Below are 27,937 nucleotides of genomic sequence, written 5' to 3' on the forward strand. Positions count from 1 at the left end.
CATGGAGAATATATTATGTTTAGAAAAACAATCTCAGGAACTAACACAGACACGCGTGATTGACAGCCATCGCAGTGACCGTTTTCAAGGTGCAAGGAAAAGGTCGCCCTCCCGTCGGCATCTTCTCGTTGCTCTGTTGCGTATTTGCCATCAGTATTGGATGCTGGATGTTACGCCATAACGTGGTAGCGGAGAATTCAGTTGTTTGTATGGATGTCCACACAGGATGCTTTTTTCCTGCCCTTTGCATAGGTTGAAGGTGAGTGACAGTTATTCTCGTCCTCGAGATCGTTAAAGTACAGATGCCGCTATCTTCACTCACCAGTAGACGTTTCCTCTTTCTTGTGTGGGGAAAAAAAAAAATGGAGGGGGCGCGTGGCTGGCTCAGTCCGTGGAGCGTGAGACTCTTGATCTCAGGGTTGTGGGTTTGAGCCCCATGTTGGGTGCAGATGTTACTTAAAGGTAAAATCTTTTGCAAAAGAAAATGGAAAAAAAGAATGGAGGAATTTTACGCTTGGTCACTTTGAACTGAAGATGACACGAAGAACCAGACGCTAAGTTCACCTGAAACTTCTCTCCCAAAGGGCTGCTTGAGCAAGCGGCAAGCTCTCTAAAGGGGAGCATTTTCAGAGAAGCCCCGGAAGTCAGAGATGGAGCTCTTGTCTTGACTTTCAGGTAACTGAGGGACCTTCCCCAGGACACTAAACCTCTGTGGGCCTCTCTTTCTTTAATTCTTAAACGACGGGGCTGATTTAGGTTAGACGCTTCCACGCTTTTGAACTTCACGTCCCCTGTGTTTATTTTTATTTATTTATTTATTTATTTATTTATTTATTTATTTTTTCAACGTTTATTTATTTTTGGGACAGAGAGAGACAGAGCATGAATGGGGGAGGGGCAGAGAGAGAGGGAGACACAGAATCGGAAGCAGGCTCCAGGCTCTGAGCCGTCAGCCCAGAGCCCGACGCGGGGCTCGAACTCATGGACCGCGAGATCGTGACCTGGCTGAAGTCGGACGCTCAACCGACTGCGCCACCCAGGCGCCCCTCACGTCCCCTGTGTTTAAAGGCATATGGATTGGGGCGCCTGGGTGGCTCATTTGCTTACGCGTCTGGCTTTTGATCCCAGATCAGGTCTTGATCTTGGGATCGAGAGTTAAAGCCTCACATTGGGCTCCATGCTGGGCATACAGCCTACTTGAAAAAGTAAAAATAAAAACAACACAGACGCTGGGGTGGTTGGTCTGCCTTGGGGACTGTTGGTTAACAACACCGTGTCCCTTGCTGTCGCTCTGAGGCCTCAGTGGTGGTACTCGTTCCAGCCTCTTCTTATGTAGCATCATGGGAAGATGTCATTCCTGTCCTTTGCTCTGATGGCTTTGCCTTTTTAATTACATTTGGTTAAAGCGAACGAGCTGGTATTTAATTCTGGTGACTGTTAAAGCGTATGGTGTTGCATTTGACTGGTGACCCAGTGAGTGTGACCTTGACCTCATTGCCACCCAGTACTTGCCTGGGTAACTCAAAAATGCAAAGAAACTCTGAAAACTGAACAGTCCATCTGTGCGTCTCGAGGTGCTCATCAACATCTCCTGGGTTGAGGTACTGACCTGAGAGCCCATAGTACCCTCCCCCCCCCGCCCCCACCTCCAGTCTGGGGCCTGGCTTGCACTGGCAAATACTCTGAAGCAGCTTTGCTCTGACTGACTTCGGGTCTGCCGTGAGGACCCTGCTGGCAGGCCTGTCCACCGTGCCCAGGAGAAGGGGCTTTGGGCTCCACGCAAGGAATAATTTGCCCTCCGTGCGACGATCTGACCTGCTTTTCTCTCGGAGAACTTGTGAGTTGGAGACCCCTCCTGCCCTGCGCGCACGCTTGTAGGAAACTCAGGAAACTTAAAACGCTCACTTCAAACAGGAACTGATTAATGAAGTCAGTGATCATTGATTCTTTAACGTGTGCCAGGCAGTGTTTGTGGCTCTGGAGGTTCAAAATTAAGAAGACATTATGTTTTAGGGAGAGAGACTGATAATGAACAAAAACCCCCCAAATAAGTACATAAGATGCCAGATAAATGCCTGAGAAAAGATACACACCCAGTTGTGTTTACAAAGCTGTCCTTCGAGTGGTGCTCGGCTCGGAGCAAACAGTGTAGCATTTGCTGTTTTATTCGTAGTAACTTATTTTTTATTAAAAAAATTTTTTTTAATGTTTATTTTTGAGAGAGAGAGAGAGAGAGAGAGAGAGAGAGAGAGGGAGGCGCAGAGAGAGAGAGAAGGAGACACGGAATCCGAAGCAGGCTCTAGGCTCCGAGCTGTCAGCACAGAGCCCGACTTGGGGCTCGAACTCCCGAACCATGAGATCATGACGTGAGCCGAAGTCAGATGCTTAGCTGACTGAGCCACCCTGGTGCCCCTTATTAGTAATCATTTAAATACGATTGGTGCGGGGCACAGACTGTGAAGAAAAACGAGGAGTATTTGACTTCAGCAGAGTCCTCCAGTGTGGTGATGGGGCTTGGAGGGGCCGGGTGTTGCTTTGGAATTGGGAGTTCAGGGAAGTCCCTCCTGAGGCAGTGACACTGAGCTGAGAACAGGGTCACCGGCCTGCTTGATAGCCTGTGTGGTAAAGGTGGAGGCCAGTCGGGAGGGACATGTGGAGCAGTGAGTCCCCAGAGTGCGGAGACCCCCCTTCCCCCCTTCCCCCCTCCCCCCTCCCCCTTCTGTCCCCCACCCCTCGCCCCAGCAGAGGCCTCTGTTGCGGGACAGGGCCCAGGGTGGTTTCAGAGCCCTGGGCGGAACACACAGCCCGAGGGGCGGCTGGAAACCAGTTGCTTCGGGCCTCGTGAACCGGGAAGACGTCGTTGGCCTTCTCTCTGTGCCATGGGAGGGGCTCGCAGAGTTCTGAGCAGAATTTGTACCGACCTGGTCTGCGATTTAAAAGCTCCTTCTGGCCTCCGGGCGGAGGCTGAGCTGGGGGCTGGGGGGGGCGGGTAGAGTGGGGGCAGCCGTGGCCTCCAGGTCCGGGCAGGGGGCGCGGGCGGCTCGGCTGAGGGTGGTGGCGTGGGGGTGAGGAGAAGCGTGCAGGTTGAATGCGCTCTGCAGGGAGAGCCCGTGGGGCTTCATGCGGGTTGGGGGTGTGGGGTGAGGTTGGGAGCAGAAAGGCAGGGGCGCCGGCCAGGGTCTGGGCTTGTCGGCCGGCGGTGGGGAGATCGGGAGTTCTGTGCGGGCCGTGCGGGATTGGAGACGCCCACCGTGCACCTGAGTGGAGACGTCCTGTGGTGCGGCCAGCGTGGAAGTTCCAGAAGACGGAGCACGGGGTGCCGTGGAAGCCCGGGGCTGGGAGCTCGCCTGCGAGGGGGACTTCTGGAGAGCGGGAGCTGAAACTCCAGGCCGAGGGCAGCACGGGTCGGGAGAGGGCACGGCGTTGGCACCGGGGGGGGGGGGGGGGGGGGGAGGAGAGGCGCCCTGGCAGCGTGTCGTGGGTGACGTGCTTGGCAGGTGCAGTTGCGCTGCAGGGGGCGGTGAGGACTGCGCGGTAGTGGTGCTTTGTAACCAAGATTTCAGGTGACCTGAGCGCTGTGCCGCCGAGTCGCCCTGACAGGGAGGTGAAGTGACCTCGTCTTGGCTTTCTGTTTTTCTGTGTCCGTTTGGGGAGAGACGTAGAGATTTGTTAGTCAAGTCGCTTTGGAGAAATGGCTGAGCTTTCCCTGCCCAGAAGTAGCTCCTGGTAAGACGGGACCGACCGGACTCGTCCACCGCCACGGCCCTCTCCCTGGGACGCTGAGCCGCCCGGGGCCACCAGGTGGCGTCACACCACCGTAGGGCAATAAGGAGAAACCAACTTGAGGTGGATTTCCCAGGATATACTTAAATGATCTTTTTAACTTGGGGGGAGATTCATTCTCCCATTCCATTCATAGCTCCTCCGGCCCCGGCCCCTGAACAGGTGGGCCGCCCGTTCGTCCTCGACACACCGTTGAGTCTCTTGCTTTTCTAACCAGATGGTAGACTTGTGAGATCTTTCCCTAGAAGTGTATAAAGAACTGTCTTTTGTCTTCCGTTGTGTGACTATACCGCGATTTATTTCATTGGCCCCTTACTGGTGAACATCTAGGCCCCCTGCGTTTCGTAACTACAGAATGTGGCGGTGAGTAGCCTCGTTCGTACGTACATCACGTTGCACGTTGGCGAGTACGACTGTCCGATAAATTCATAGGTGCAATTACTAGGCCAAAGGAAACGTGCTTTTTATATTTTAACAGATACTGCCAAGAGGTCCTTCATAGCTGTTGTACCAACGGACACTCCCCTTGGCCGTTGAGAGGACCCAGTTTGCTACCTCGGTGCTAACAGAGTGTGCTCTCAAAGTGTTGGGAGCGCCGATCTTGCTGAGGTTTGAAGTGGCGTCGTTACAGAGTTTTATCTTCTGTTTTTCTTGTTCTGAGGCTGAGCACCGCTTTAGATGTTGAAGAGCCTATTTTTCTTTTATGTTCGTTCTCATTTTCTTGACCTGTTTTTCCTTTAGGAGGTCAGTCTTATCTGTAGCTGAAGAATATTTTCTAAATTAGGGCCGGTGGTCTTTTCTATGAAATAAAACGCAGATATTTGTCTCACTTCCTTGTCTTTTGATTTTGTGTGTGGCATTTTTTTATGTAAAAATTTTTGAGGGGCGCCCGGGTGGCTCGGTCGGTTAACCATCTGACTCTTGATCTCGGCTCAGGTCGTTATCTCGCGGTTGTGGGATCGAGCCCCGCGTTGGGCTCCCTGTTGAGTGTGGAGCCTGCCGGGGATCCCCTCTTCCTCTCTCTGCTCCTCTCTCCCACTCACGCCCCCTCCCTCTAAATAAATAAACATTAAAACATTTTTTTTGATGTCTTGGTAGATGAAGTTGTCCGTCTTTTTATGTCCTATAGATTTTTGGTGATGGACGCAGAGGTCTTTGCCCTACTCAGGGTTTCGTCAGGGTTGTGTCATCTCACTTTTGAGGTTTAGCCGTTTGCTGTGGTTGCACTTCTCGGTGTAAAGGTGAAAGTGCGGATCCGCTTTCCTTTCTGCTCTAGGCCCTGTAGATGGTCACGGCGGCTGAGCGCCACAGTGACTGTGACGCGTCTTTCCTCTGTCCCCGCCCATCGCCCTTGCCCTCACTGCCCCACGTCCCTGGAAACTTTTTCAGCCCCATTTCCACCTGTTCAGCACCCACTCCACCGTGGGAGACTTACCCCTTCCTCCACCGAGTGTGTCCCAGTCTGCTGTTGGGCCGTAAGGATTTTATAAACATACTGATCTGAAATCACATTTATCACACGCTTATTAGAATATTTTATTTGTTTAGGAAGAAATTCTCCAAAGTGCCTTTCATTTCCACAACCTACTTGACTTGGGTCTTTTGTCGGTTGTCTAAAAACTGTAGTGTCGTGTTTTCCCTGCATTTATGGTTGTCTGAGGCAGGAGGGCACATTGTGAGTCCTTTATGCTGGGAATTGGGAGTGATAGTTGGAGATGTTCACTCCTGCTTTTCAGCCATTCACTGGAGTGGACAGATGTCAGTGTGGACATAGATGAACTCAGAAGCACCTTCCCCTGAGAGATGTTGTAGGATATCGTCTCAGAACTTGGAAAATCTACTTTCTTTTCAACTGCACATGTCATGTTCACCAATCTAGACCCTAGTCTGGGCTGTAAAGTCTCAGTAAATATATGAGAATGATTGAGAAGAGACAGAGACAGAGTCTCTGACCGCAGTGAATTTAAATTAGAAAACCATAATCAGATGATATCTAGAAATATTCCAAGTTTTTGGCAGTTAGCTCATCTAAATAATTGATTTGTCAAAGGAGAAATCGCAGGGCAAGTTAGTCTTTTGAACTGAAGGATAATGAAAGTCTAAGGATTTGTGGGATAAAGCTAAAGCAGTGCTTGCAAGGCAATTTATAATTTTAAATGTTTCTACCAGAAAAGAAGAAAGGTCTGAAAGCAGTGACCTTAGGTTGTACTTTGTGAAGACAGAAGAGCACAGTAAAACCCGAGTAGGCAGCAGGAAAAAGCGAACGGTAAGAAATCGGGGCCGAAGTCAGTGACCCAGAAAACAGAAACACACTAGAAAAAATTAACCAAGGCAAGATTGTTTCTTTAAGATCAATAAAATTGGTCAAAAAAAGAAAGGGCGCCATGCCAAGTGTCTCAAAGGAGGGCATGGTCGTCATGGAGTTAGCCGTCAGCGCAGAGCCTGACGTGGGGCTCGGACCCACAAACCGCGAGATCATGACCTGAGCCGAAGTCGGACGCTTAACCGACTGAGCCACCCTGGCGCCCCCTGAAACCCTCTTTAAACCCTCGTCATGTTTTCCTGGCTGTGGTTCCCTGAGCGCACTGCCATGCTGTTTTTCCAAGTCCTTTTTGTCACCGGTAATTTAAATGCCCTGCTCTCCTCCAGCCTCCTGAACGTCCTGCCGTGGCCCTCTGGTTAGATAAACTTTGTTTTTCTCTGATCCATGAAGTGTGTGTGTTGCCCCTAAGACATTTTTGCCTAATTCTCTGTGTGTGAATCTTTCTCCACTGTTAGCGTTTGGGAAGACGGCTTCTGACCTAGCTCCTGGCCGTTTGGAGCATTGCGCTTTGAACAAATGTTCTTGGGAAAATGTGTTGAGCTCCAGAAAGCTCAATTATGAACGTGCTTTACGATCACTTCTGCGAACCTGGCTTGAAATGCGTCAGTTTCTGCCGTTGCAGTTTGAGGACTTAACCTCGTATGAAAACTGTCTGAGAATTTTGAATATATCCGTTATTACTAGAAATATTTCGTATCAAAGTGTCAATCAGTTATTTTGAAGGCTGTGAAGAAATAGAATACTTATTTAGCTTTTGTTGTTTTACGAGTGACGACGTGTTGTCGTTAATCTGCATCATTTGGTTATGCTGAAACACATCTGTTAACTTTTTGGTTAAAGAGTTAGATAAACCATGTCCATAAATATATTTAATGCTTCACAGTCACCCTTACTGCTATGACCATGGTTATAAACAGTATCTTCTTTAGTTCCTAAGACTGGAGACGCCCTCCGGCAGATACGATTCAGAAGTAATTAATAATACGACACAGTCTTTTTAGTTGTCACAGGGGTACTTTGAAGAAGGACGCTGGTAATCTTTGCCTCCGGGTCTTCATACGTTGATCTCTGAGTTTAGATGAGTGGTTTGCTTGACAGTGAGGATGTTTTGTTGGTAACTCGAGAGCTTTTACGGACGAGGTAATCAAGCCCGTGTGCCTTACCAGGCTGTTGGCATACGTTTAAATAAAATGTATGACATGTCCCGTTGCTCTGGTTGATTTTAGCACTTAACCTTCTGAGTAAAACAGTTTAATGTGTTTTCTGTTTATACCTGAACTTATAGGTCAATTTCATGTTACTGTGAAAATGAAACTTAGATAAAACCTATACAGAGTAGGACCCTCCCTCCGGTGGAATAAATGAATCATATCGGTACATTTTTCAGAGGTAAAGTTGGAGAAACCTATTTTGAGGGTTTTTATTTTCTTTTAGCTGTTAATGGAAAAATCGCCTGTGAACCTCTTAAAACATTTTAATATTGCAGCAAATCAAAAATTCAATAAAAAAAATGTTTTTATGTATAAAACGCCTATAGAGAGATAAGGCTATGCCCATTTTACTATGTTTCTGGTAACCACACTTTTTCCTCCTTTTTTCTTAGGTTCTTGATTATTACAGACCATTTTCTGAAAAGCCCGGAATTGGTGAAAGCCATGTATGCCAAAATGAGCAATCAAGAAAGGTAACCCCAAAAACCAGTGTGGTTTTGAGTATTTAGCATTCCATATAGAGTATCCCGTACACATGAATGAAAAACTGTGTGGTTTCTTAGCTGGCACAAAATCTCTAACTACATGTTTCTGGGTCAGGAATGGTTTTAAATTGGCTGGTTAGCATTACCACTCGGCCACAACAGGCAGTGATTTACGTGGGGCTGCGGAGTCCAGGTTGATGGCATCGTTCGGTGAGGGCGCGCTCGAAAACTGTGACCGGCACAATGTCAGGCTTGTCCCTTGACGACTGTCTGTAGCCTTGCAACGTGCTCCTGTTCGTAGCACCGGTGTGACGATGTGGGACGTGCTCCACCAAAGCTCGTAGGGACCCATAGGTATTTCCGGCAGAGTTGGTGCCCGTCTGCCACCTCCCTGCCGTGGCAGTGGGAAGAAGAGTGCCCTCAGAGCACTGAGACCTTGGCTCTCTGTGCCTCGTTGTGATGGTGCTTCTTCACGTGCCCGTAGCCGGGCCCTTTACCCTGTTGGGGTTCGGTTTCCAGACCTGGACACGGAGAGGACGGTGTGAAACGATTTCCAGTATGACTCCGGCGGCTTGTGGCTTTCCTAGCCTCACTGGAGACGCTGCCTCGGGAAACATAAAACTTAACTTAGAAATCCCAGGTCTGATGATGAAAAACTGTAAAAAATGTTAATCTTTTGATTGTAGTCACCATTTGTATAATTGCTGTGGTTTTGAAATTCTTACAGTATATTTGGCTTCCAACAGTTCCGGGTATGCTCCTTTGTTGTAGTCTTGTTGAGGAACTCTCATATCTTTAATATCTTTGACAAAGAGGAAAAGCTTGTGCTTTTAAAGTCAGTTTAAATGCCGTGTTTATGGGGTGCCGGGGTGGCTCAGTCGGTTAAGCGTCCGACTTCGGCTCAGGTCAGGATCTCAGTCCATGAGTTTGAGCCCTGCTGACGGCTCAGAGCCTGGAGCCTGCTTCGGATTCTGTGTCTCCCTCTCTCTCTGACCCTCCCCCGTTCAAGCTCTGTCTCTGTGTCCCAAAAATAAACGCTAAAAAAAATATAAATAAATAAATAAATGCCATGTTTATAAACCCCGTGCCCCCGCCCCACCATATGCATACTTCTGTTGCAGAAAAAGAATTATCCATAGTTTTTGACCTAAAATATGTGACACAAGGAACAGGGCTATAAGTTAGGAAATGGCTTTGCAGTGAAGAATACCTGAATGCGAGGAGAATAATGCCTGGTTGAATTGTATTTTTTTTTTTTTAATGTTTGTTTATTTTTGACAGAGAGACAGAGTGTGAGCAGGGGAGGGGCAGAGAGGGAGGGAGACGCAGAATCCCAGGCAGGCTCCAGGCTCCGAGCTGTCAGCGCAGAGCCCGACGCGGGGCTCGAACCCACGGACCGCGAGATCGTGGCCTGAGCCGAAGTCGGACGCTTAACCGACTGAGACACCCACGTGCCCCTTGAGTTGTATTTTAATGTGCAATTTTGTACTCTTCGTATTCCTTATAAAAGATCAGTGTTTAGGCTGCTCCATTGTGTAACCAAGACGGTGCCAGACTAAACGTTTTCCGTTTTTATTTAAAAAGAAGTCGCAGCCACTGCTTCCCTTCATGGAGCATCTGCTCACGTGTCACCGCCCCTCTTTACTTTTCTTCCAAAGGAGAAGCACTTTCATTTCCTCGTGTCACTCATTGTACATCGTATTGTGTCACACACCTGCGTGCTGCCTTGTGACAGCGCCCTTGGGCTGTCAGCCTGAGAGGGAGTGGATTTTGTCTTTGCTACTGGGGTGCCCGCGTTTCCCAGACAGTGCTTGGCACGTCACAGGTGCCAGAAAAGGTTGTTTGGATGAAAACATGAGGCAAATGAATTTTGTCTTTTAATGTTTATTTTATTTATTTATCTATTTGTGTGTGTGTATGTGTGTGAGAGAGAGAGGGAGAGAGAATGAGCGGGGAAGGAGCAGAGAGAGAGAGGAGGACAGAGGATCCCAAGCAGGCTCCATGCTCACAGGCAGAGAACCTCATGTGGGGCTTGATCTCCTGAACCATGAGGTCATGACCTGAGCTGAAGTCGGATACTTAACTGAGCCACCCGGGTGCCCTGTGAATGAATTTTCTTATTGTCGGGAAGGTCTATCCAGTAAGTGCGCTTACTCGGGTCATACCGTCTGCCGCGTAGGAAACCTCAGGGTCCCCTTTCCGGTTCCCGGGTCAGTGGCCTTGCTGAGGTAGCCATCCCCGTGTCTGGTGAGCTCGCTCTCACCACACCTTTGCTTTACCTTTACGTCCTCTTTGACTGGACTTCGGCTGTGGCCTTTTAAAAAATTGTGATAGGGCGCCTGGGTGGCTCAGTTGGTTGAGTGTCTGACTTTGGCTCGGGTCACGATCTCACAGCTCGTGAGTTCAAGCCCCGTGTCGGGCTCCGTGCTGACAGCTCGGAACCTGGAGCCTGCTTCGGATTCTGTGTCTCCCTCTCTCTGCCCCTCCCCCAGTCATGCTCTCTCTCTGTCTCAAAAATAAACAAACATTGAACAAAATTTTAAAAAGTTGTGATAAAGGACACATAACTTCAGATGTACTACAGTAACCGTGTTCACGTGTGCAGTTTCGTAGCGCTCTGTACACGACACCGTTGTGAGGCCAGCCTCCAGAACTTCCTCACCTTCCAAAACCAGAGCTTCCTTGTTAACAGCTCCCCATCGCCCCTCCCCCAGCCCCTGGCAGCCATCATCTGACTTTCTGTCCCTATGATATTGATGACAGCGAGTGCCTCCCGTAAGTGGAATCCTGCAGTCTTTGCCTTGTTATGACTGGCTTATTTCACTTATGATAATGTCCTCAAGGTTCATCCGTGTTGTGTCAGGTGTCAGAATCTCCTTCACTTTTTTTTGGTTTAAAATTCTTTTAACTTTTATTCATTTTTGAGAGATAGAGAGGGAGATACAGAATCCGAAGCAGGGTTCGGGCTCCAAGCTGTCAGCACAGAGCCCGTCCCGGGGGCTCGAACCCACGAGCTGCAAGATCATGACCTGAGCTGAAGTTGGATGCCTAACCGACTGAGCCACCCGGGCGCCCCTCTCCTTCCTTTTGCAAGGCTGAATCCTCTTCCGTTGTGTGGATGGACCACGTTTTGTTTACCCACTCATCCGTCGGTGGACACTTAGGTTGCTTCTGCTGTTCAGCTCTCCTGAATCAGGCTGCCATGACCATGGGAGGGCAGCGGCCTAAAGTCCGATCGTTCTGATGTTTGTTTCCCGTTCTCTGTTACCTACCGTACTACCGGCATGGATCTCGCCCTGCCATTTCAGTGGCAGGTCCTGCCTGCCCAGGACGCGGTTAAATTCCATGGTGTGGCTGTTTGAGGCCCTTTATAATGTTGCTTCATTTCCAACCCCTGCCCCTTCTCTCCTGGTCACCACAGTGGCAACAGAGAACTCCTCTCAGTTCTTGAGGCCTTCCCTGTACTTGCTTGCCTTTGCATGTGTCCCTTTCTCTGCCTGGAACGTCCTGGCCCCCGCCTCTCCTCCTCGTGAATGTACAGCTGACCCTTGAGCCCATGGATGTGAACTGCACAGGTCCACTTATGTGCCAAGTTTTTCCAGTAAGTACAGGACTGTAAGTGTATTTTCTCCTCTTTCTTCTGTTTTCTTTTTTTTTTTCTTCAATTTAAAAAAAAATTTTTATTTATCTTTTTTTTTTCAAAAGCTTTTTTTTTTTTTTTTTTGATGTTTATTTATTTTTGAGAGAGAGACAGACAGGGCATGAATGGGGAAGGGCCACAGAGAGGGAGACACAGAATCTGAAGCAGGCTCCAGGCTCCAGGCTGTCAGCACAAAGCCCGATGCGGGGCTCGAACTCACAAACCGCGAGATCATGACCTGAGCCGAAGTTGGATGCTCAACCCTCAACTGACTGAGCCACCCAGGCGCCTCTTCATCTTTTTTTTATTAGACACCGAGCACGAGCAAGGGTGAAGGGCAAAGGGGGAGAGAGAGAGAGAGAGAGAGAGAGAGAGAGAGAGAGAGAATGAGAGAGAATCTTAGGCAGACTACATGCTCAGGGTGGAGCCTGACCCAGAGCTTGATCCCACAACTCTGGGATCATGACCTGAGCCAAAATCAAGAGTCAATCCTTAACCAGTTGAGCCTCCCAGGCGACCCCCTCACCTTATGATTTTCTTAATAACCTTTTCTTTTGTCTAGCTTACTTCATTGTAAGAATATAGTATATAACACATATAACATCCAAAATATGTGTTAATCAGTTTATGTTATTGGTAATGCTTCTTGTCAGTAGTGGGCCATTAGTAGTTAAGTTTGGGGGGAGTCAAAAGTGAAATATGGATTTCTGACCCTATAGGGGGTAGCTGCCTCTGTCCCCTGTGTTGTTCAGGGTCAGCTCTACACTTGTGCATTTAGGTCCTTTTCAGAGCTGATCTGAGCTTTTTGTGGTGACCGCCTCGAACAGTTGGCTGAAGGGCCTGAGGCCTCAGTGCTGATGGTGTCTGTGCTGGTGTGTGTGCAGGGGGGCGGGGGGGAGGGCGCAGGGAGGAGGGGAGTGGAGGGGGGGCTCAGCAGAGGCGCTCCGTCTGTGATCGAGGAGAGGCTCTTGGGTTCCCTACAGACCCCTTTTCAGGCAGTAACGGGGAATTCTGCGCTCAGAGTGGTACGTTTGCAGGTTAACAGGATGGAAAAGATTGAGTTTTTCTCAACAGGGACAGGCAGTGAACGAACGTGCTTCCTGTGCATCTACAATGGATGTTCTAGGTGGGCGCCACCTCTGTGACGGCGCTGAGACCGTGTCCTGTGTTTTGTGGTTCCCGTGAGGGGCTCCACTCGAGAGCCCTATGGGGATACGTGGTGCTTCCTCCGAATCGCCTGACGAGGTGCCCTGGCCGCGGCCCCCGCCTGCTGAATTGCAGTGGCCCGTCGGGTTAGCGGTTGCTGGATTTAAAATCGAGTGAGGATCGGTCAGTGAAACAGGCGGTGTGTTCCTTAAGTGCCTGCTGGTGGTCCCTGGGGCCTCCAGGTGACAGCGAGACACCGCCCCTGCCTTTCGTGTGGGCGGACCTGGCCGGAAGGTGCTGGACGTGTTTTGCTGCCCTTTCCTGGAGCAGCTGCTTTGGGCTGTGCCCTCGGTTGACTCCAGGCCGCTTGGTGAGAAGCGGTGGCTGCGGAGTCCCAGGCAGTTCCCATGACTGATTGGCAGAAATGAGGGTCTGCACTTACACAGTTCTCTGGTCCCCCTTCCCAGTGACTCGCACTATCATTAGATTGACACAGCTGCCCTCGGAAAACACTATTGTAGTTTCCAGGCTTGTGATCTCTGTAGCAGGGTAACGCACACAGCGGCGGTGGTTCCGTGGCTCACTGCTTTGGAGAAGTTCCCTCCTCTTGTGCGTCCGTGTTTCTTCTGTCGGATAGGGGTACGGATGGTAGCCTCCCCGTGACATGGCCATAACTAATTGAAACGTAGGATGAAGGGATCAGTGCCTGGCATGCGGTCATCACTCAGTCAGTGAGTTGCTTCTGTGCTCCTGCTCTTCCGCGTCCTGACTTTCCCTCCGGGTAGCACCCTACAGCCTTTTCACTTCATCCTCGAAAGACCCCGCGACATAGGTGTCATTCCTGCCATTTTCCACGTCGGGATCTGAGGCTTTGTGGGTTAAGGTATTTGCCCTGCCAAGGTGGCCGGCCTAGTGTTTGGACTCAGCGTGTCTGATGCCAGAATCAACAGTCTCCTTCCCCACCACACAGGAATCTCGTATGCCTGTAACTTAGGGATGAGCGAGGTTGGTTCGGCCACGGCTTTGTGCCTGCCTGCATCTTGGTTAGCTTGTCCAGGTTAATATAGGTTTTGGCCTTTATGGCACACCATTCAACAAATGGTATCTGTGGGGCGGTCCAGATGTAAATTCCCAGTTCGTTGGGGCCATCAGCCCTTAGTTGAATTGCAGACATTTAAAAAAAAAATTTTTTTTTTAACGTTTATTTATTTTTGGGACAGAGAGAGACAGAGCATGAACGGGGGAAGGGCCAGAGAGAGAGGGAGACACAGAATCCGAAGCAGGCTCCAGGCTCTGAGCCGTCAGCACAGAGCCCGACATGGGGCTCGAACTCATGAACCGTGACATCGTGACCTGAGCCGAAGTTGGACGCCCAACTGACTGAGCCACCCAGGAGCCCCAAATTGCAGACATTCTATTTCCAGAAGGAGAGACTATTATTACGTGCCCTCCTCATAGAACTCACGCCCTTACAAGCTCCCCCTGCTTCTTGGTACCTCACTCCAGTCCCCCCACAACCACCTTACCCATTTCAGGGTGGTACAGGTGTGGCTATTAACATTAAGCCTGCATTGGGCACCTGGGTGGCTCAGTCGGTTGAGCATCCGACTTTGGCTCAGGTCATGATCTCACGGTTTGTGGTTCGAGCCCCGCGTCGGGCTCTGTGCTGACAGCTCAGAGCCTGGAGCCTGCTTCGGATTCTGTGTCTCCTTCTCTCTCTGCCCCTCCCCTGCTCATGCTTTGTCTCACTCTGTTTCTCAAAAATAAATGAATGTAAAAAAAAAAAAAAAATTAAAAAAAATTGAGCTTGCATTAATCTAAGCAGGACTTTCAGATATAAATTTTGCTATAGGATTTTCCCTTAAATGTATATATTTCCCTTATATGTATCTCTCTCTCTCTCTCTCTCTCTCTATATATATATATATATATACATATTCCTTTTTTTTTTTTTTTAATGAAATGGGAATCCTGATTTTGAGGGCAGACTGTGTAACTATTTAATCAGAAGTGAATCAGAAATAGAATGCTAATGACAGCCAGTGGTCGAGAGAGAAAATTACAGAAGCTTTGGTCTGCATTAAGGGGTGTGTCCGGTGAGCCTGTGGCAGCCCGAGTGAGGACTTCTGGGTTGAAGAAGGATGGAGGACTCTCACACTGATGTGTGACTTTAGATAGGTAGTCTCTGACGTCTCGCTTCTTCGTTCTTCACCTCTGGGAGAGTCACCAAGTCAGTGAGTGAGTAGCACTGGTATTTTGTTACGTTTCCAAGGAAGTGTGCAGAGTGGTTCCCCCGCAACTGGAAGGAGTCAGGCTTCCCACATGACATCCCCCGGTCCCGGATCACACGGTACTTTTCAGTACACATGTTTTCTGGCTTAGAAATGGAGGGGCAAATGTAATCCACCGTTAAAATACATGATTTCGAAAAAAAATTCTTCCTTGAGCTGTTAAGTCCCACGTGTGAGTCCCACATTTTGATGAGACGGATGGTTTTTGATGGTGGCTAGATGTAGGGGGGGGGGTTGGACACTTAGATGGGGCCTCTGGTTGGGCCAGCCCCCTTGTAAATGGCAGACGAAAGTGTTTGGACCCACTCCCTAATGATGGGAGCCGTTAAAGGTTTTTATTGACAGATAACAGAATAGAAGTCAGATCATTTAATGAAGTATAACTAATTCTCAGGTGATAGTTAAACTTGACTTGTATTTTTTTATTTTGAACATTCATGTTCTGGTTCCCCCCCCCCCCCCCCACCCCTTAAAATCACTTAAGTCCTCGTCTGCTCTGTTGTCCCGTGTTACAGTCACACAGTAGAGGTGCTTCGCCCGAGCAGGGAGGAGTGTGAGGGTTGGACAGCCTCTGCTGAGCCTGTAAAGAAGGCAGCATCTGCACCTGTTACCATATCTGGCAGCCGCCGCTTCCAGGCCTCCCTCCGTGTGTCCCCTGGGACTCCAGGGCCTTCCTGCCTCTGCCTGACAAACTTGGGTACCACCCTGGGCCTACTCTTTCTGTCTTGGACCTCACACAACCCCTTCAGGGTCTGCTCCTCCTTTTTCTGTGCTCTGTTCTGAGTCCACGAGGCGCTGAGTTCCCTGAAACCGGAGCTTATGACTTGTCATACCTAGCAGCCATTGTCACGCTTTCCCAGCTTAAAAAGAATATTTTTAGCGCAGACATCTGGGTTCCTTTTGGATCATACCTAGTAGGTAGCCTCCTCCCCAGCGTTCCCGGAAAGTCGACCTGCCTGGGGAAAGCGGAAAGCCTGGCTTTACGGCCTGAGAGCACCCCATTCATTTTTTAAAGCTTCTGTGTGAATAAGGGAAAGCAAAAATAACCCTAGTACTGCACTGCTTGTTGTTCTTCTGTACTCAGTTGAGGGGGTCATCTGTTTTATTTTGGATTAATAATTGCTGTAAGAAATCTGAAGGTTTTAGGAGTTTGGAAAACCAGTGAGGTCTGTGTGTGATTTTTTTTTTCCCCCAGAAGGATGATCTTTCCCATCATTTGGCAAAAATACAGGAAGAGTTTGGTATAGTTTCATTTCATGCTTGAAACTTGCAAGAGTAAACAAATTCTTTTTTTTGTTTGTTTGGTAAGAAACGCTCCAAGCCTACTGTAAGTGAATTTCCCCTATTTGCTAAGCATTCCTGTCCTTTCTGGTTTAAAAATAAATGAGAATTATACATGTAATCTCAAGTCAGAGCGTAATTTTGAGAAACATCCTGCTTGGTTTATGCTGGATAGATTGCCCTGGGTGAGACTTGTTTTTTTTTCTCAGAGAAGGAAAGATTTTGTTGAATAGAAATACTTATGGGATAATGTAAGTGTTGATGTAAAATCGAATAGGTCTGGTCTTCAGATTTATGCCTTGGTAAACTAAAATGATGAAATAAACAAAGCCAGCCTTCACAGGAAGGACAGCAAAGTGAGTGGCTGAGGCCTGTGGCCCAGGAGTGAGAGCTGGAATCCTGTGTCTGGGTCCTGATGCAGCTCGGCACGTGTGATATGGGGCGTGTGAATTGGCCTCACTGAGCCCTGTTTGCCGTTCTTAGTGCAGGCCAGTGGCAGTGTCAGTAGAGTAAATGAGATCCGTGTGTGTAAAGCGCTCAGTAGCCCAGGAGTGAGCTGTGAATGGATGTGAGTCCCCTGAACTTTGCTGTTGTTGATATTGTGTATGCGTTATAAAACTTGACAGCATTTCTGAAATAACTGAATTAAGGGCTCACAGTAAAGGGCATATAACAGGGGCTCGTTTCTGTAGCCACGTCACATCAGAGAAGTCAAGATTTGAAAAAACATGTAACTGATGAAGATTGATTTTATTCACAAAAAATATTTGCCCTAGTTAGCCATTATAAACAAAGTAAGGAATTTAAAAAATTAAAACATCCTCTTAAAATGCGCTCTGTAAATATTTTTGGTGTGGTGCAATTTCAATATTTTGTATTTATGTAAAATTTTTTTTATGTTTCACAGAGTCACCTTGTTGGACCTTATGATAGCGAAAATCGTGGGTGATGAGCCACTGACCAAGGATGACATCCCTGTGTTTTTGAGCCATGCCGAGTTGATTGCAAGCACGTTTGTGAATCAGTGCAAGATCGTGCTGAAACTGACCTCTGAGCAGCACGCTGACGATGAGGTACGAGGACAGGTTTCATAATCTTGGATGAGAGAGGGAAAGGGAGATTTTCTGACCTAGTCTGGTCCTCCATGAGAATTTCTCTTTTAAAGCTTTAAAATAATAGTGCGTAAGTAACATATGGACTGAGTGTGCCCCGCCTCCAAATTCGTATGTTGAAAGTCTGGTGGCCCACGTGATGCTGTTCGGAGGTGGGGCCCGTGGGAGGTGTGAGGTCCTGAGGCTGGAGCCCTCGTGAATGGGATTAGTGCCCTTATGCAAGAGACCCCGGAAGGATCCCTTGCCCCTTCCACCACGTGAGGACATGGTGCAGTTGGCCATCTGCAGCCCAGAAGAGGGCCTTCATTGGAACCCAGCCGTGCAGGCACCCTGACCGTGGACTTGGAGCCTCCAGAACTGTGAGCCATAAATGTTGTCTCTAAGCCCTCCAGTCTGCGGTGTTCTGTTACAGTGGCCCGAATGGATGAGGACAGAATCCTCGGTTTGGAACAGTTAGGAAAACACAGGTAAGGGAAGACAGTGCCCGTCTTCCTACCATCCAGAGTTAACGACTTGAAACAAAATTCTGGGTAACGTATTTTTCCAGGCAGCTAACATCAAATGTATGCATGCACACGTGCACAAACATGTATTACGAAAAATGAAACCATGCTGTGCTTTTTGTAAGTTTCTGTTTTTTCTTCTACGGAATGTAAGTTTTATGAGGGTAAAAGTTTTGACTCTTACGTTCCTATGTTCATGGTACACAGTAGGCATTTAGTATCGGCTGACTGCATGAACCGTCCATTGTGAATGTCATGAGAAAAGCCAGGGTAGCATTGTAAGTAAAGAACTTGCCACAGCTTGCCCATCTGGCATTCAGGTTGTTCCCACTTGTGCTCACTGTCGCCAGGGCTGTGGTACATGCCTTCACAGTTACATCTTTGTACGTTTGCCTCGTATTAGCCTCGGCGTGAATTTGCTGCCTGTAAGGGTGTATCCCGTTTTAAAGCTTCTGGTACACATTTTAAATTGCCTTCCAGAAAGTTTGTTTCTTCTGTCCTTGTAGGAGATTCGCGATCATACACCAGCCTGGTCAGCTTCTTCAAGTATTTTTTTTTTTATTCTCCTCAAGGCTGCCCTGGATCATTCGAGTCTTTACCAAGGGGATGGAAGCTAGTTTATGCCAATCCCGCTTCCCTTCTCTTTGCGTGAGAAAGTCTCTTTATTTTTGTCTGTCCCATCTTCCTTCCCTCCTGTGTTAAAGTTAGAATGGTTCTTTCTCTGGAATACTACTCAACAGTAGAAAGGGATGTGTTTGTCACACAGGCAGAGAGGAATCGCAGACCTGCTGCATGAGGGTAGCCAGAGTAGAGCGCGAAACTTACCAACAATAACAAAGCCTGCGAAACGTCACCAGGGGCTGGAGGTCTGGAGGGGTAGACTTGATTGTGAGGGGCACGAGGGAACGTTTTGGGTAATGGAAAGGTTGTACCTGGCCGTGTATGTCGACACAACTGTGTACCATACACTCAAGATGGGCGTATTTTTATTGTGTCAAGTATACGTCGGTAACACTGACGTCTGTGGGAATGATGGGTGGGAGGGGCTGCCCTCCACAGGACCACCCACCATGCGGATCCGTAGCGTTTTCCAGGGAGCTGTACGTGATGCCACGAACCTCTTAGCTTCCCTTGTAACCGCGGGCCGCGGTTAGGACTTCCACTGTGACAGTAGATTTCCTTCTCGGTGAATGTACTGTTTTTCAAGGTTACTTTGCTGTGGATTTTCTGTGCCGCGTTCCTACAGACCACATTTGCGCTCGCTGGCAAAGCTAGTACTTTCATTCTCATTTCTGTGCTAGAAGAGCCAAATCTCAGCTTCCTACTGCCTTTCCTTCCTGGAGATAGATTGGCTTTTGTTTCCAGTAGGAGGAGCAGTGAGCTGTGCTTCTAAAAAGTTTCAAAAATCAATTCTCTAGGAGACAGAAAAGGAACTAAAACTTAGTACTTGGTTAAGACCCAGCTTTCAACTTTTTCAGGGCACTTGTATTTATAGTACAGATAATTTCAATATTGTCATAAGAAATGACCTGATGAAACTAGTTTGTTTTTTTTTTTTAATGTTTATTTTCTTTGAGAGAGAGAGACAGACAGACAGTGTGAGTGGGTACGGGCAGAGAGAGAGGGAGACACAGAATCCGAAGCAGGCTCCAGGCTCTGAGCTGTCGGCACAGAGCCTGACATGGGGCCCAAACTCACACACCATGAGATCATGGCCTGAGCCGAAGTCGGAGGCTTGACCAACGAAGCCACTCAGGCGCCCGATGGAACTTTTTATATTGAGGAAAGTTTGTGTATTTCTTTCAGATAGTTTCATTTCTAAGATGGGAGGAAATACTGTATATTAATAGATAGAAATTAACTTAAGTTTATTTACTTATTTTGAGAGTGAGCGGGCAGGCGTGGGGCAGAGAGGGAGAGAAAGAATCCCAAGCCGGCTCCGTGCTGTCAGCACGAAGCCTGATGCAGGACTGGAACTTACAAACTGCAAGGTCATGACCTGAGCCAAAACTAGGAGTCAGACCAACTGAGCCACGTAGGTGCACCAATAGATAAAAATTCACAGACCATTTTCTTTTGAGAACTGTCCTGTCTTCCTTCCCTTCTGTCTTAAAGCTAGAACGGTTAGAATGGTTCTTTCCCCAGTAGTTCACTTTGTAAAAACTCATTAACCTCCACCCTCCTGACTTGTGCACGTTACCGTATATGTGTTCTCCTTTAAGTTAGAAGGTTTTAAAAAAGCCACAGTAGTTTTTAAGAAGACCTCTAACCTCAATATTTCAACATACCATATACCCAGTGGCTACTGGGGCTGGCCTGTACTGACTTCTGAGTCCATCGTTAAATGTTCAGAACCCCTGAGATGTTAAATACTCCAGGGTAGAGGTATTTACACCGTGGAAACCAGCAAATGCCGCTGATCGGGGCTCCCCACTCCTGCCTCCTCTCCCTGTCTCCCCCAGCCAGCAGACAGCAGACCACTGCATTTACCCGGCTGGAATATCCGTAGGACAAGATACCCAGGAAGGTTCTTACCATGCTGTGGCTGAAAAATTGGAACGAAAAGTCGTGTTCGTATCATCTGTGTGTTAATTTATGTAATTGTGTGCCTCTAAAATCCTGAGGGTTTTTTTTTTTTTTCCATGCCGCCTTAGTGAAAATAGTCTTAGGTTCTCACATTAACGTGCGTGCTTCTGCCTTTGGTATTTTGTGTGTACTCTCTTTTCTAGTTTCTGATACATTTTTGTCGCTCCTAGTGTGCTGTTTTATCTCGTAGGACTGACGGGTCAGTTAGCTTTGTCTCGAGCCTTCGTCTTGTTGCTTGTGGTGAGCCTGGCCTTTCCTCTGAAAGTGAAAAATATTTCCTTCAGTTTTGTATTTTCTTGTATTTGTCCGTTAGGAAAATGATCTTCGGGTTGTGGGTTTCTCATCCTGTTTCACTCTGCGTTCCCCAACTTCAGTTGTAATATGTTTCTGTAGTAGGCATTTGAATGAGAACGGGTAATCTTTTATTCCACAGACTGATAAGGGATTAAATATTTGTGCTATGCAGCTAATACTTGCTTATTCAGTAAAAAAAGTTCACACTGAAGTCAGCGAAACAAAAAGTCCTCATTCTCGCCCAGCCCTCCTGTTTTCTGCGGGTATATTAGCGTATACTTTTTTCTTTTCCTTTCAGAGTTTTTTGTATGTACATGCCTGTGTTTTGCCTCTTGGTTCGGTCCATTACTACTTTTTCTGTGTGTCTTGTGCACTTCCTCCTCCTTCACAGGTGAACAGTGTCTCACTAGATCGATCTGCCAGAACTTTCTCATTGACCGTCTGTCAACATACACGTCAGTTGCCTCCAGGGTTTTGTTTTAAAAACCTTTTCACAGATAATGCCCCAGTGTAGGTGTCTCTGCAATTTTGGACCAGCTGATCTGGAATTATAAATTCCTGGAAGTCGAATCGCCGAGTCAGAGTCTGTTTATTTAAAAATTTCAGGAATATTTCTAAATGCCGTACCAACAGAGCATGAGAGTGCGTGGGTTTGCGGCCTTTCACTAATCTGGTTTGAATACCATTTCTCGTTAATTGTTTCGGTGTCCAGCATGTTCGCTTTTTTGTGTGTCAGTTTACCTTTTAAAATAAAGTTATTAATGAGCATTTTCAGAAAATTGGTGTTTTTGTCACATATGCAGAAAACTTTTCTTTCCCCAGAGTTAATTGTTTGCTTGAATTTATCTGTGATATTCTTGGCCTTTTAGAAGTTTTACTTTTTGTTTTTAATCTAGTTAGGCTTACCAGTTGTATCCTTCTGGTTTCTGAAGGTTTTTTTGTTTTTGTTTTTTTCTTACATATTTTATAAAGCCATCTCCAGTTAGACTGTGGAAATACACACCTGTATATTCTAGGGGTTTTTGTTTGTTTGTTTGTTTGTTTTGTTGGTTTTTTTTTTTGGTATTCTGTCCACATTTTTAACTGGCCTTGAATTTATTTTTGAGTAAGGAGTGAAGTATAGATCCAAGTGAATTATTTATGTCTTGATGATCCAAGAGCATATAATCTTTGGTAAAGGACGGCTTGGATTTGAATCTTGATTTCCTTTATCATTGGTGTCTGATCTTCATCTTGGAAAAGCTACTTACCCTCTGTGCCTCCGTTTCTATACCAGTAAGATGAATGGTATTTTTTTTAATGTTTAGTTATTTATTTTGAGAGAGAGGTGGCCACGGGGGGGTGGGGGGGAGGAAGCGTGTGCGGGAGTACGCACAGGGGAGGGACAGAGAAAAAAGGAGAGAGAGAATCCCAAGCAGGCTCTGCACCATTAACACAGAGCCCGACGACGTGGAGCTTGGGGCTAGTGAGATCATAACCTGAGCGAAAACTAGGAGTTGGACGCTTACCGACTGAGCCACTGAGGCACCCCAAGACAAATGGTATTTCATGTAGGCATTTTGTATGCTGACTGGTACACAGTTAGTGTTTCCCAAATATTAGCTGTTAATTGTTGTATCAATGCCATTTAGTGAGCAATCTCATCCTTTCCATTAATTTTAATGTTACTTTTGTCATATATTAAATTCTTGTGTAATTTTGGATCCCTTTCTGTATCTCCAACGTTTTACAGAGAGAACCAGTGAGATACTAACAACCGTCAAAGAAGTCAGAGCTACGTGTTTTATAGGCACTGAAGGCCTGCTGGAATGACTCAAACAGAGATGCAAACGCTGGTCTGGGCACAAGGCAGTAATTAATTACATTCCAGCCAGACACAAGTAATCTGCCTTTCTGTAGATAAGAGTCATTTGCATAATTATCAGTTTTCCACAACGTTAAATTTTGTAAGGGTGAAGTTAATCTTGCCAGATGGTGTAGATGGGAGACAAATCTTTCTTCCCCCTCTTGTGCCCATTGCAGAGTCCTGTTCCTTTGATGTGCCTGTGTCTTTTTTCCCCAGAGCCCAATTCAATGAATAGGGTTTTATAATACTTGTAAGTAGCAGAAGGACATCTCGCTCATTCGTCTTGTTTTTTTTATTATTTTTTAAGTTCATTTATTTATTTTGAGAGAGAGAGAGAGAATGAGTAGGGGAGGGGCAGAGAGAGGGAGAGAAAATCCCAAGCAGGCTCTGTGCTGTCAATGCAGAGCCCGACTCGGGGCTCAAACCCACAAACTGTGAGATCGTGACCTGGGCCGGAACCAAGAGTTGGATGCTCAACCAACCGAGCCCCCCAGGCGCCCCATCCTGCTTTTTCAGAGAATATTTTTCCTAGCTGTATTTTCATTATTCGTTTCCAAATGCGCGTTAGAAACACATTAGTCGTGAAAGGATTCTAAGGACTAACATTGGGAACGTGTTAGGTGGAGATAGATTAATTTTCACTGGGGTCGATTTCAGTTAATATCCTAGAAGTTAGGAGCTGGAAGGAAACTTCTAGATTCTGTCTTCCAACGCTCTGATGTTACCGTTATCTCTTTATCATGGAAAATCCCCAGCAGACTAAGGGAGAAAAGCGTCCTGCAGGCCCATGCCCCGCATCAGCAGCCCTCCTCTCCCTTGGTTGCTTTCTTGTTTCGTCCACAACCCCACCGTCCGCCCTGCGTTGAAACAAAATTCCCACGTGTTTCATCAGCCCGATGTTTTATGTGTCAAAAGGTGATGAGTCACACACAAGTAAACTACGGTTAGCACACACCCAGAACATTAGCAATGTGATTATAATACTCAGGCTTTTCCCATTATCCAGCAATTTTGTTCCAGTTTATTCCTTTGAATCGGGATACAGATAAAGTCCATGCACTGCAATCAGTTGTTGTATCTCAAATATCCTCTAATATACGTGGTCTCCTTTCTTGCCCCGCCCCCCCCCCCTTGCTAGTTCTTTTTTTTTTTTTTTTTTTTTTGCTAGTGCCTGATGGAAGACACTGGGTTGTCGTACCTGCAGAGCTTTCTACAGCTTGGATTTTGATTGTGACTCCGTGGTGGTGGTTAACGTATTCTTCTTTTCCTGGCATTTCCTGTGACTGATCATTCGTTCCAGAAACCTGTTCACATGTGGGTTAGGTTTTTGTGTCTTTTTTTTCCGATAGTGTTTCATTGTTGGCGATGAGTGCCTTCATCAAGAGGCACGTGACGTCCGGTTGTCTCTTTCTGTGATGTTAGCACTTGTAAATGCCTGTTCCCTAGATCCCTTCATTCTTTGGGCATTGCAGGTGGTGGTGTCTTGACTTTTATCATTCAGAAACTTCTCTTAATCAGCTATCAGGTCGCCCACAGTACACCGTGTTTATGAAAAGTACAGCAAATGCTTGTGTTTTTCCTCCCCCTTTGATTATCAGTCTTCAGAGCAAGGAGTTGGTTTTGTGGCATCATCCAGAGATGATGAGTGAATTGTTTAGGTTTTCATCACCATCGTGAAGTCATGGTTTTAAAGCCACCTGATTGATCTTCCGTCCACTTTAGCCCTAATTCCTCCTGATGTCCTAATGTGCCATTGCTGGCCAGTGGGACCTTCTTCAGGTTGTTTCTGGTTCCTTCTGACGGGATCCCGATAGTTGCTCCTAGTTTCTTTGCTCTCTCTGGCATGTATTCTGCCCCAGCCCTCGAACCAATCAGCCTCTTCTGGAAGGAGGAATGGTATCTGGCGATGACAAACAAGGCATTCAAAATACGCGTTGTTTCTTGCTGTTTATTTTGAGATTTCAGAATGGTAGATTAAAATATTACCTTTAAATCTCCTAACTGGAGAAAAATAACTACACAGTTAGAGTTAACCCATCCGAGTAATTTATTTTTCTTTTGAAGAATGTTGTCTTTATGACCTAAATGTAGAGCATCTACCACACTTTGTCCAATAGCGTGTACTTTAGAAACTAGGGTCGAAATCTGCAGAGGATTGGATTTTTGACGTTTTATTCACATTACCTAATGCCATATGGTTGGTAGTTGGTAGTCTCTTGTTCGTGTAGCCCATTGGACGATCAATTATTACGTGAACTGACATTTTCAAATAATACTGTCTTTCTCTACCTTCCACCATACTGCATATGTAAGTTTTTATTTCCCCAGAAATAATGCAAGTTCCTGCAGCCAGAGTTCTTTCGACCACAGCATTTTACAGGATTCCTGTGGACAAGAAATTAATGTATTTCATGGGATATTTGTATCTTTAAAGTAGAACTTGCTTGCTGGGAACACTTTAAAAAGAAAGTATTTGCATAAATGTTATGTATGTAGCTAGTAATTTTGAACATTTGCTCCACTGTTGGAAGGTATTTTTGCTTGAATAAGAACTTTTCTGCCTCTTTGCTCCCGGAAGACACATAATGACACATAATCTTGCGTTCTTGATGGCTGATGCTGCTGGTAGTGAACACGATTATTCACGTACATTTTTAATACTTCTGTCTCATTCTCGATCGTTTTGTCTCTCTCTTCAGACACTCTCCACAAGCACCACCTCTTTAGCAGCTACTGTAACATTCCATCCTCTTGCCTTACTTGTAACAGTTGCAGACCATGTAGCTTGACTTAAAAGTCACGTTTTCTGTTTTTAGGAGGCGTTGGCCACGATTAGGCTTCTCGATGTCTTGTGTGAAATGACCGCCAACACCGATCTGCTCAGCTATCTGCAGGTTTTCCCTGGCTTGCTGGAAAGAGTGATTGGTGAGTGAAGCGTCACCCTTATCATCATGTTTAATTGAGGAATCCTCGGCTCGTCACACTGAAATATAAGTCCAAACACAGATCCTTAATTTTCATTGTATTGGTATATTTTTGAGATTATTTTTGGAATAGTCTTTCTTAACAAGAATCATTGTGTTTTGGTAACAGCTCAGGCTTTTGCCACTTGCCTGCTGTGTAACTCAGGACGCCTGGTCAGTAGATGAGAGTCCTAACACGTGTTCCACAGGCTGCACATAGTGGGCGTCTCCTCAGGGGTGTGTGGTGTGGGGGGTTGTGATGATGGGGGTAGTAGTTTCAGTGATGATGATGGTGCCTTTTATATCAGTTTTCCAAATTTGCTAGTAGATTTTTCCCAATTACCTTCATGGACACAAAGAACAGTGCCCTACACATAGTAATTATGCATTCCGTTCTTAGAAGAAAATGGTTTTACACAAGAAGCCATTGTCTGGAATACTATCTTTGCTAAAAAGCTGTTTGCAGCATAATTCAAGTAGGACCTGTTCCTTGTGGCTAGCCATGCTTATGGTGTTGTTATTTGCTGTTCTCTGTTTTTTTCCTTTAAAAAAGACCATGTTTCTGGTGGAGATGCGTTCTCCAAGAAGGATGAATTGTGTCTAGGTGGGCAGACAAGTCAGCAGGGAGCTGTAGAAGATATTTAGAATCTCATGTGAGTGTTTTATTTTGAGTGCAGTGCTTTTAGTGATGATCAGAATAAAATGCCACAGACCTGCGAAACAGAATCATTGTTGAAAACCGTGCATGCAGCCAAGGCAGCCATGGGCTGTCCACCCAGCTCTGCCAAATTACTACCCTCTGTGAGCTTGAGTTGTTCGTTCTGAAATGGAGAAAATGATACTTGCCTCTACTAGGTCTGTTGAGAGTGTTAAATGAGAGAATGTGGAAACACGTCACTGCAGCTTCTGGAAGATGATCTATTTTCGTGTGCTGTCTGAGAGGCATCTCATAGAGCATGACAGGGTTACTCCTTTTGAATGGAGCCAGAATAGATTTCTGGAGACTACATGCTGCCTTCTGATGATCTGCACAATGAGAAAAAAGTCAACATACTTCTTGGTTTCTGTCCTATGGCTCACTGTAGAATAGGTATTGCATTTTAGACTTAGCGGACTGTGGTTGTCACATGAGTTCCTTCATAAAGAAAGAATGTGGGGTTGGAAACCTCTTTATAAGAGAGATTGCAGAAACTTTTTAGCTAACTTTCCTTTGTGGATAGAAAGTCCAAGTCGGGATGATCCCTGTGGCTTATCTCCCCAAAACCCGAGTCATGAAAAAATTTAAAACGGAAGAAAGAGTCTTCTACTTTTCATTTAAAGAAAGCTTTATTTTATAATAGTAAACATTTTCTTCTGGAAAAGAAAGTTCATTGTTTTTTGTATAGATCTTTTACGACTGATTCACGTGGCTGGCAATGACACTGCGAACATCTTCAGTACCAGTGGTTGTGTAAAAGCAGAGGGTGACGTCTCAAACGTGGCTGAAGGTTTTAAGTCTCATCTTATTCGTCTGATTGGAAATCTGTGTTATAAGAATAAAGATAACCAAGACAAGGTAAGATGATTTCTGAGGATGTTTCATATGTATATGGCTTCCTTTAGAATGTGATATTTAGGATTTCGAGTATGTACACTTTTCTGGAATGAAAGTTTGCTTAGAAGGTAGTTGGAGATGCTAGGTATGTGCATATGTCCCACAGATACGCATAACGTGTCATATTTGTTTATATCAGCGTTTGTGTTTTTATAGCGTTGCTTTGTATGTGTCTTCCGTGTGTTTGAGTCAGTCTCTTTTCTTATAAAGTATCAATGTTTGTCCAGAGCCTGGGCATTTGAACACATTCTTACTATCACGTAGGAAACAGTCAGTAAAAACAGATTTAAAATTTAAATCTAGCATTTGAAATGCTAGAAATTTTGAAACACACAGTAGATACGTAATAAACGGTAGTTATGGGCCATTATGTTAGTAATAAAAAAAAAAAAACAACCCCTTAAATCTGTGACCAGCATTTCTGGATGATTGCATCGTAAGCATTTCTTTTAGATATTTTGAAACTGATACAGTATTTAAGTATTAAGTCTTTGGAAACTCAATAAACTGCCCCTGGAAACCTCTTTTGTGCTGAATAGCTGAGGTGGAACTACACTGATACATGAAAAGATGAGAAAAAAGATGGCAGGAGAATTGGACCACCTGCTTAACACTGAATTAGCCTGCCTATATTTCACTGGAATTTTCTTCGGGTGGCACTTGTTTTGCCTGATGAAATATATCAGATATATGTGTGACAGATATATTTTTTCCAAGATGGCTGCAAACACATACCTGGAATTTGACCCTGCCACTCTCCCATCAAGGATTAGCATTTATTTCCCCATTCTCTTCAGTTTGATGACTAAAGCCCCGTGGCTCCTTTGAAGAATAATATATGGTGGGAGTGATCTTCCACCATTTCTGATACAGCCGTTG

The 27,937-nt window shown here is 46.2% G+C and overlaps 1 protein-coding gene across 5 annotated transcripts in view; it reads left to right on the forward strand.

Moving 5' to 3' along the window:
• ATXN10 (ataxin 10) overlaps positions 1-27,937 on the forward strand; it is a 166,410-nt gene that overhangs the window by 47,833 nt on the left and 90,640 nt on the right. For 4 of the 5 annotated variants that reach the window (XM_027070459.2, XM_053199512.1, XM_027070456.2 and 1 more), the window contains 4 exons: positions 7,710-7,790; positions 17,068-17,233; positions 25,318-25,426; positions 26,850-27,019. In XM_027070459.2, the coding sequence (XP_026926260.1) occupies positions 7,710-7,790; positions 17,068-17,233; positions 25,318-25,426; positions 26,850-27,019 (526 nt within the window). The remainder of the gene's footprint in view (positions 1-7,709; positions 7,791-17,067; positions 17,234-25,317; positions 25,427-26,849; positions 27,020-27,937) is intronic. The other variant, XM_027070458.2, reaches the window with a different exon arrangement.

Source organism: Acinonyx jubatus, chromosome B4, assembly GCF_027475565.1.
Source record: "Acinonyx jubatus isolate Ajub_Pintada_27869175 chromosome B4, VMU_Ajub_asm_v1.0, whole genome shotgun sequence".
NCBI classification, from domain to species: domain Eukaryota; kingdom Metazoa; phylum Chordata; class Mammalia; order Carnivora; family Felidae; genus Acinonyx; species Acinonyx jubatus.